General features: G+C 41.5%; 1 protein-coding gene across 1 annotated transcript; it reads left to right on the forward strand.

Annotated features, from left to right (window-relative positions):
• The first annotated feature begins 309 nt into the window (after positions 1-309).
• calm1a (calmodulin 1a) lies at positions 310-8296 on the forward strand. Its single transcript, XM_068338294.1, has 6 exons — positions 310-431; positions 5647-5677; positions 5792-5935; positions 6539-6645; positions 6846-6981; positions 7092-8296. Exons 1-6 carry the CDS (start codon positions 429-431, stop codon positions 7118-7120), a joined length of 450 nt encoding a protein of 149 aa, XP_068194395.1. The 5' UTR covers positions 310-428; the 3' UTR covers positions 7121-8296.
• The last annotated feature ends 2391 nt before the right edge of the window (positions 8297-10687 follow it).

Genomic DNA, 10687 nt, shown 5'->3' on the forward strand with positions numbered 1-10687 from the left:
ACCCATATAATGTAAATGCGGAAAATTATTTCATATCACAACATCAAAAGTTCTTAATTATATATATATATATATATATATATATATATATATATATATATATATAAAGCTGAACCATGAATGCGTGAATTAATTAATTTTTATTATAATGATAACACACACTTAATCGCATGTCCATAACTAATAAAGCTAATCTGACAGCAGATGTTCAGGTGACGCTCGTTGTTTGAACGGTAATTCGCTCACCGCAGGCTTGCGCCGTAAATGACGGGCAGAATTTCCTCACACCTGCGGAGGAATACACTTGAGCTGCTTGTGAAGCGGTCCGTCTTTGGCCGCGCGCTTCCTGCACGCCTCGTTCAGTGGCAGCCGTCCATTTCCTCTCTCCCCGTAGCGTTAGCACACCGACGTCTCCAGCTCACACAGACATGGTGAGTATTCATTAACAACGTTTTCAATTAAATACGACTTGAAAGCTTATTAAATCGACAGAAATGCGTTCAGTGGATGTTGTATTTCTTCCAAGTTAGCAGTTTTGATAAAATATTCCAACGCCTGCATCCTGTCTCGGTGGGGAAACCGCCTGCCGTGCTGTTGCGTTAGCTAACCTGCTGTTCATACTGGCGCTCCCGGCTAGCCGAGGGCTCAGCGCGGCTGTGTGCCTGGAGCTGCAGCCCGCCGGTGGAACCCGAGCTGCACCTGCGGCAGCAGCACACTTTACTGAGCCGTCCTTGAGCGGCCTGATGCAGGCAGACGGAACAGCGGCAGCCCCCTGAGCGGACTGCCAAATTTAGCTCCGTAGCTAACGTTACATTACCGACAATTAAAATTAATAATCTGCAATCTGACACCCTGAAACATCAGCCATGCAGCTGCGTTTGGAGGGATTTGTAGTTTGTGTTAGGAGATGGAGGAAACAGAATCCGTGATGAATCACCTTCTGGTGGTGTCGGTATCGAAGCGGACCTGAGCTCCTTTGTTTTACAGATGTCAGACATTCATCCCGTAGGGCTGATGAGGGAAGGGTTCATGGATGTTACAGCAGAGCCTCACTCCTGATATTCACTACGACACTCCTTAAACAATGTCACCCTGTCTTTATGCAGGGCCATAAATGTTCATAGTGGCGACCAAACAATTATCAGTAACATGTACCAAAGTACAACAGGTAACCATTGTGAAATACAGTATTCAGTGGTAAAGGTTAATGGTCATAATGATGTAACACTCAGGTTTAAGACCTGCTTTTGTTTTCCTTGCGTCAACAATAAACCATATATGTGTGTGTGTGTGTGTATTCGTATGTGTGTGTGTACATAAAGTACTGTTAGGCTTGTTACTTCAACATGACAGCTAACTGGTTTTATGAAATAAGGGTATACTTGGATGCTACAATGTATGTTTTAACAAATTGTGGCCTGTTTTATGTGTTTAAACATTAGAAACAATGAGACTGAGTCAAACAGGATGGTTTTTTTATTAACAATTAGGTAAGAAGTTCATTGTTACTTGCTGACACACCCTCTTTGCATTCACGCTTTGACGTAAATGAGATTGGTTTTCTGTTTGGAGCTCAGCAACAGTGAATTCATATGTGATAATCTGCATTGTGGATTATATGAGTATAATCCAAAGCAGCACATTTGTCTATGTAGAGGACCTCTGTCCAAAACAAGTGGAATAACATGAGCTTTTCTCAAGGAAATGACTCATGTGCTGGGGTGTTATTGGCCTCAACACAGTAGTGTTGAAATCCATTAATTTCTTGAAATATTTTAGCATTTGTGACTTGACAGACATGACTTCCTGACTACGACAAATATGTTGCATCATATATACAGTATATATACACACACACACACATACATTTTTTTAACCTACCTGTTGAATCAGTTGCCACAGGTACATGTGGTTGAGAAAGTTTTGTGCAGGAATTTAAGGTTGAGATTTTTCTGATGTATTTGTTACTTTTCCTTTGCAGTTGTGTTTTTTGAAGATAGAAATCTGTCTTAGTGCTGGATAATCATCCTGGTGGAAGTGAAATTATTCTTTATTCTGATAACCCAGAGGGAATTTAATGCTACTGTTAATTTGTTAACATCAACATTGGTGCTCATTAAATGCACCAATATGCTTACTGGTACTTTTTGTCAACTAGAGACTCCTTTGAAAATTTGCACACACACTCACACAAAGATGAAGTTCATTTTCATATTACCGTTACACAAAATAAACATACGATTTAAATTCATTTTTGTATATATATATATTTTGATTTGGCCTTTAGGAAATGTGGTCTATTAAGTCTATGTTGCACTTGAATGCACAAGATAAATTTTGTGTATACAATTAATATTCTTTAAGTATTTTAATTTTCAAATATACAAGGAAACCAATGTTTTTCCAAAATAGGAAACGAGTAGTTCGTTTAGTCTTGCCTTATCTTCTCTTGTGTATATTACCGTTGCTAGGCGCGCAATGTTTTTTATTTGATCACTCGGTTTTCACAAAAACTGAACTAAAATAAAAGATTACTGCACCCCTGCATTTAACTGTACAAACATGGCTTTGGTGTCTCTGACGTAACCACACAATACAAAGTTGTATTGTCTTTGGCTCGTCAACATATTGGTGTGATATTTCTTTTATGTATCATTGCCCATGCTTTCATTGAATTATTTGTTTGGTTTTCTGTTTTGGTTGGTCCAGGCTGACAGCCATCTGAGACTTTATTTTAGCGGCTCCCATACTGCATCCTGCTTGTTAATAAACAGATGTATAATGTATAGTTTCTCTGCTCTGAACTCCTGCCACCCCTTGCCAGTCAGGCCTCATGCAACAAAGTGAAGGAAAGACACGTACCGACTGACATTGTGTTTCTGCCATTTGATTTGTGATTAGATCAATCTGGGTCAAGGAATAATGTCCAAAACTTAACAATGTTCTCTTTGTAACTCAGCCCAACCACTTTGCTTTCAGGTTCGTTAGACGCTGCACTCCCATACTGTTATAGTTGAATGATATCTAAGTAGGTCATAATTCTTAGGCGAGTACATATAGAGCTGTTGTTGGTAATCATTTGTTTATTAGTATTCAGTAGCCGTGGTGAAATTGGTAAATAAAAGCAGCTTGTACTGTTTTCACTTCAATGTTTCTGATGCGGTCTATTAGGGGCTGTGTGTTACACTCAACCCTCTGTAACAGGAACACGGTTTGTGTGGCCTGACACTGCGGCGCCATAGGAAGGGGCCTGGCCTGGCTGTGGGGTCAGCAGCTAGAGCCTGCATTAACACACACGGACACAACTGTCATTAAAAGACTCATTATTGCGACTTGATATTGCTGAAGTTTCATAGATTAAACATTTCAGTTTTGACCAATATTCTCAACTCTCCTCCCTCTCATTCCCAATTTCAAGGTCAGCCAAATAGATTAACCTCTACATCAGAGATGAAGACTATTAATGATCATTATTTACATTTAAATCTCTTCGAAACTTGCATTTAATGTCATATCATTCAAAATACATTATAACATTGAAGTATCAATGATACTTCTGTCTTATCTCTGTGTGTGTATAAACACAAGTACAAAGTGTCCTTATATTTTCCATTACATTTCCATAAAGGTTTCTGTTCTATGATGGTTTCACTGAAATGCCAGTTGATGCCACACACGCTGGTTTATTTACTTAAAATAATCCTTCACTGGCTCAAGGTGGAGTCGTTCATGTGCCACAGAGACCAGTTGATGTGACCCATGACACTGTGAAGGAGGTCTGCTACTCAGCCAATTAATCCTCCCAAGGGGTTGAAACTGTAGCCATGAGATGACAGACTGCAGATTAACACGCTTATACACCAATGCAGACACACACACACAGAAAACCCCTGTCTGGACACTGTTACACTCACACACCGTAGATCAATTTGACATCCTCTCCCAAAGTGACCTCCTCTGGCGTGGCCTCCTGGCTTGTGCTCGCACACTGATGCGAGGCACATCGTGTTGCACTTAGATGCAGCCAGTGATGGATAACACCTGGTCATGGACACTCACTGGGCTGCTAAACACTCCTGAGCAGACAGACAAAAAATGGACAAATAGTCCAGACTACATCATCAGAGGGACCTGGTTTTCCATCAGCTCTTCATCCATCTCATGGCAGGAGAAGAAACTTGTCAGGTTGGTGCCAATCTGGGGGATTGTGGGAACCTCCCGTCCAGAGACCCTGTTGCACTGGATGGATTGAGAAACGAGTGCGTCAGTTAGTCTAGTGATCTGATCACCATCATGTCTCCATTCAATTCTGAATATTCAGGATTGCTGAAGTCTGATTTGTCGTCTACTCCGATCACAGTGACAATTTCCTCACCTGTCGTTCTTCCGAGATGGAGAAGTCTTTCAGTTACGTCCCCTCGCTGTCCTTTTTACAAATAAGGAACAACTGATCAGATGTCTGGTCGTTATTTTTTTCATTCAAATTCATCACCCATCCTAGGACATCATTGCTGCCCTTCTTGCCGTCCTTCTCTCATCATGCTGCCTCAGAAAGTTGCTGTATACCCAACAGAGGATGACTTTGTGAGTTTGTCCACTGTCTATGACCTGTTGGATGAACAGCAGCACTACTACAAGGACCTCATCCAGCAACAGGAGAGGAATTACAGAGCCTTCCTTCAGATACTAATGGACTCATCATCCAGCCGCATGGATAGTGTGGTTAGAGAGATGCAGGACCTGAGGAACGGCCTACAGCGAACGAAGGCTGAGCTGGCTGAGGTGAAGAAGCAGAGCCTCCAAAACAACAAACGGGCTGAGTGCCTGGCTGAAGGCTTGGTGATTGTTCGGAGCGCACTAGATGGCCTCAACATCAAATCAAGAGTAACAGAGGGACGTGCAGGAGGACAAATTATGAATCTGAAGCAACGCAGAGGTGGTGTTGGCTTAAGGTTGGATAGAGGAGGTGGAGGCAGGAGTGGAGAAGCAAAGAAAACGGAACCGAAAGCAGCGAAGCTGGTGGCAGACCTCACAGATATCCAGCTGGGTGACATAAAGGTTGTGCATTGATGCCTGTATAGGGAACTGAATGGGTTAACCAGAGCCACTGTGATTTACTGGTGTTATTAGAAGCATTTTGAAATGATTCTGGATTTGATGTGATGATTGTACCGGTACCTTAAATTATAATTCACACCAGTTTCTGATCCTAAAGGCCTATTTTTTTATCAAGTAACTGTGGTGGAATCATCTGTCTCCTTGTGACCTGTGCATGAACACTTGTTCAAGTTTGACTTGTGATTGTTGCACAATTGTTTTGCTAAAAGCAAGGAAGTAGTTTTCAACATCTTGGAAGTCAAAGAACCAGGTCAGCCGTGATCTCTGGTTGAAAGCTTAAAGGAAATGCTGTTATGATTGAAAACTGTGAGTTTAGCTTGTAATTTTGAATAAGCACAGATTCCTTATAGCCCCTCTTTCTCCCATGATGCCCTTGATGATGGTCCCTTGTCTGCAGAAGAGGTCTGCTGTGTTCGACTGGATGAGACCCACAGGATTCTGAAACATGTTCTGTGTTACTGAGAGAATATTGTGACAGTTTTATAAAATACCGCAGACTTATATAAATGTGAATTATTCTCTTTTTAGGCTGATCAACTAACAGAAGAGCAGATTGCAGGTGAGGAGACAAATTGATTAAACATCCTCTACGTTATCACCTGTCAGATCAGCCGTTTCTAATATCTTTCATGCTTTGCTCTTCTTTCTGTGTTTGTTTTGCTCGTCTGTCCAGAGTTCAAGGAGGCCTTCTCTCTGTTTGACAAGGATGGAGATGGGACAATCACCACCAAGGAACTGGGTACCGTTATGAGGTCACTCGGTCAAAACCCAACTGAGGCTGAACTCCAGGACATGATCAATGAGGTGGATGCAGATGGTACGTTCATTCCTCTACAGCCTGAGGAACGATGTCTTCAGACCGCCTGTTGTCATTTAGATTTAATGAACAGATGACAAAACCGGAACTCCCTGGTATTATCGATGCAATTCTCCACAACTTCTGCAAAATGATATTCTGTGAACTCATTTGAAATGAACTGTTCAGATTTAAACCCAGCTTTGCTTTGCTTGGTAGTCACAGAATGCCTGAGTGAACTAAAGTCAGTTTGACTTCCCTGTAGTGAATAGTAAATCTTTTATAACACAGAACAGTGAGAGGCTCAAGGTCAAGGCAGTGACATTTCATTTTCATTTCATTTTCGCTATATAGTGAATATACATTTTTTTGGTCCATCAAATCATAACTACAGAGGACCAACAGTTATGACACATCAAACATAATTGCCTTACACTTCATCATTAGGGGATGGGTGTGACATTGACAGGTATAATGAGTGAAGATGACATAAACGACATAGCAACACTTTTCAAGAGTTTATGGAGCAGCAACGGTTTGGTTTCCATTCTCTTACCCATTTTTATTGTGGATAACTTAACATTGGCTGTTTATATAATTTAATTTTGGCTTTCTGTCTTCAAGGAAATGGAACCATTGACTTCCCTGAGTTCCTGACAATGATGGCAAGAAAGATGAAGGACACTGACAGTGAGGAGGAGATCAGAGAGGCGTTCAGGGTCTTTGACAAGGTAAGCCTGTTTTTGTTGTGTTGTACAGGTGATGAACCAAAAGTAGTGGTCGTGTCGGTAGTTTAGTATTCATAGGTGAAACTTTACCTGAAATCTCAAAGGTACCGATGAGAAGAAAACCTTATTTACTTGTCCCTTTATTCATTGAAGACTCGTCATCGTACTCCCTGCATGATTAAACTTTATGCCGTGTTTTCCAGGACGGCAACGGCTACATCAGTGCAGCAGAGCTTCGTCACGTGATGACTAACCTGGGAGAGAAGCTGACAGACGAGGAAGTAGACGAGATGATCAGGGAAGCAGACATCGATGGAGACGGTCAGGTCAACTATGAAGGTACAGGAGAGACCAGTGTGTGTGGAGAACATCAGGGTTTTTAGTCTGGATTTTTACTTGAACTGTTAACTCATGTTCCTGTTGGATTTTTATTTCTCTTCTCTCCCCAGAATTTGTTCAGATGATGACCGCCAAATGAACTGGGCTCATATCAAGATGAAGAATCAATCGTTTCACTTACCTCTTATTGCAAAAATCTACATTTATTCATACTGTTCTGTATAGACAACTTAAACTGAATGTTGGAAAACTATAAATCTGTTCATATAAACAAGCTAAAAAAAAAAAAGGTAAAAGACAAAAAGAAAAACCTAAATCAATCTGCATGTACTGGCTTGTAAACCCCCCCCCCCAGCCCTGAGCTGCCCAATCAAAACTCAACTTGTTAGCCAAGCAGCCTCCGCAGCTGTCTGGTCCGGCCACTGCACCTTCGCTTCCTGGTTCCATCTGCCTGATGTCATGATGATTATATGGACTGGCCAATCACCTCTCCTGTTTGACTTCCTGTTTTCTTTACTTCTGTTCTTCATGCATGCAGCTTTAGATGGTTTACTGTAGAGAGCCTAATGGCAGACGGCTGTGGTCGGGCCTCAGGTGGGCCCGGGCCCCACAGAGAGAAGAGAGGGGTTCATGATGGATGAATGGATGGATGGATGATGGATGGATGGATGGGAGTGAGTGAACCAGTGGAAATCTTTGCAGTTTGCTAACCTAAATGAAGTCACTAACAAAAAAGATATTTTTAAAAAAAATGTTAAAATGGAATAAATAAGTACTCATTTTAGATTCTGTATTTGGGGCATGTGAGGATACTCGCTTTATCCTTTTAAGTGTTTACCTTTTTGAGGGTGAAGCCTAGTTGGGGGTGTAGGTTCGAAACCCTTGGGCACTAGGTTTGTCTTAGACGAGTTGAAGGGCTGGATGGGCTTAAAGCTGATATACGAAAGCAACACTTGGGGCAATGTCACGAGAACGAGCGTCGGTGGTGACAGTTTGACGTGTTCAAATCCAGTCTGGTTCATCTTCATGAGGTGTAGTTAGCGTAGGAACAGAACATTGCCTTAAAGGTTTCATGTATATCATGATTCTACAGGGGTGATGATTTTAGTTTAGTCTGATGGGGTCGGTGCTTTGCGGCATTTCTATCTTGTTTTCGTGTGTGAGTTTGTGTGTGTGTGTGTGTGTGTGTGTGAGTGTGTGTGTGGGTGCGGCGAGGCCTGACCCAGTCCAACTGTTCAGTTCAGTTGATCTGCATTCCAAGTTGTACATGCTAGTCTTTACATTTTGTTTTTCCAATAAAATACCATGAACTTAACATTTTGTATGGGTGTTTTCTGTCAGTGGAGCTGATTCTGTGGAGGAGGAGTCTGAATGTCAATCAAACCACCTTCAATATAAGAATGTATTTGGGGGTGAGGTACTGGATAAGTCCAGACATCATCAGCATACAGGGAATTTGGTGTTTGGAGACGTCCTAGATTGAGATTCAGAAATGAATATTTGAGGAAAACGAGTTGCTGGGTGGTTGTTGGTTTATGGGACTGAAGTGTGTGTGTGTGTGTCCCAAACACTGATGGCACCAACAAGACGTCTAGTGTCTATGGAGGGATGCCACAAGGGCTACTTCAGTCTGCAGATGAGGTGTTGCTAGGCAACAGAGCCAGGCACAGGGTGGGTGGATGGTAAAAGAGAGGGAGCAGAAAGCTGTGGGAGTTTGAGGAGAGAAGCGACAAGAATAGAAACCAAAAGGTAGAGACGGATGAAAAAACAGTTCATCTTGAAACCTCTAAAATCAGCTGATTCTAAAAGCTGATATCTTGTATTTTCACCGGTTAAAGGTAATAAAGTCCTACTAAACTAGAGGTGATTTATGATGCAGTTGCATCGCTTCATGTTTGTACAAATGCTCCTGATGCTGCTTCCCGTCTCATTAAACGCTCCTGATGCTGCTGACCGTTATCCCACAATCCCAAACACACTGGCTGTGGTTACGTAACCGTCTGAAGTGTATTAATATCTCGCTGCTCGCTGCTTTCTATTAGCGAGCTGCCACTCCAACATTACGAACAGGGTTTCACCACCGATCAAGAACGTTCTCTCTCTGGTTGGCTTTAAGAGCTCCTCACACAAACCTCACAATGGGTTTCACATTCAGAGAAACCCAATCCTCCAGTCCTGCTCCGGTTTTCACCCACATAAATATTTCAGTTCTTTCCTGACAGCTTGATGAATGGCACAGGGAGTGACTGAGTGTATGGGCTGATACTGTATTAGCAATCATATACAGTAACACACTTGTGTTGTTAACATACACATGCAGAATACAGCAAGAGTTACAGAATGCAATCAACCTCCAGAGACGGCTGAGTTCTCTAATGTTGTTATGCAAGCACAAAATAGTCTCTTTTATTTCTGGTTTGAATATGAGAAACTAATCAAACAATATAATGAGGGATGTCAGGTCTCTGGAGAAATCAGCCTATTGGGCTTTGGAAAATGTGATATTGGGTTAGTTAAAATTCAGCAGTATTTATGAATATTGCTGAGACATTAATTATCATGAAGGATTGGATCAGTGTTTTGCGACTGCGTGCCAGTAAAAGGCTCTTCAGGGAGAGAACAGAAAGAATTCCAGACAGAAATATTCAAGATTTAAACACAAACACACCGTCACAGTTCAAAGATCAATAGTTAAAGTAGATACAAATATTACCAATGAGTTTAGTGATGCATGTGAATTAATGGAGAAAAGGACGTCTTCAGGAGTGTCATGATCTGTGCGGACTTCCTGCGAGATTCAAATACATGATTTTCGCACTGTGTGGACTTTGATATGAAATGTGTGCATCTTCATGCTTCAAAATAAAAGAATCACAATCCAAAATTTCAGAATTAGAAGAACATTTAGTTAAATATCAGATGCTGCCTGTCTCTTTATTATATTATTGTTCTGTTACAGTTTGTTCTGTGACACTTTTGGCTACATGGCAGTAACCTTTCTAATATCTGATCTGTTGATGGATTGTTATTACTGACACCCTGAAGACAGCCTTAATTCATTTGGAAAGTAACTAGGATTTTGAGAATATATAAAGATGTCATGGATAAGATGCCAAAAAAATATCAGCAGCAAAAATGGGTGAAGAATCACCTCAGCTGAGGCGATATTTTCTAGTCAAAGCTGCAGGACGAAAGCTGGAGGAATTAAGAGTTTACAGCTTCATTCGCAAAGTAATTCTAAATAGTGTGTATAAAGGTTCCATGATCTTTTTTTTTTAAATATTAAAATTACATTGGTGAAAAATATCCATTATTCCCCCCCAGAAATATAAATGTTAACCCTGTTTTGTTTTAAAGTGGGTGTCAAGTTCTCAGCATGTGGTTATAATGTCATTAAAGCTTAATGCTAACAAATTGACAGTCCATACACAATAAAAGACACCAGTCTCCTGTAGATGTGTGTGTGTGTGTGTGTGTGTGTGGGTCTATGACCTTTCAGGGGGTCCAACAGTGACACCTAAGAATCTAGCAGGGACTCTGATGTGTGTGTGTGTGTGTGGCTGAACCGTGGCTCCTGACACTCTGTTAGGACGATACATGTATCAGTTGACACACACCTGAGACAGTAACACACACGGAGGGCAGGGGTCAGACGGAACACCACACGTGTGCACGACTGGGGGAAAGAGTGCAGCAGACACACTAG

Source organism: Antennarius striatus, chromosome 17, assembly GCF_040054535.1.
Source record: "Antennarius striatus isolate MH-2024 chromosome 17, ASM4005453v1, whole genome shotgun sequence".
Taxonomy (NCBI): Eukaryota; Metazoa; Chordata; class Actinopteri; order Lophiiformes; family Antennariidae; genus Antennarius; species Antennarius striatus.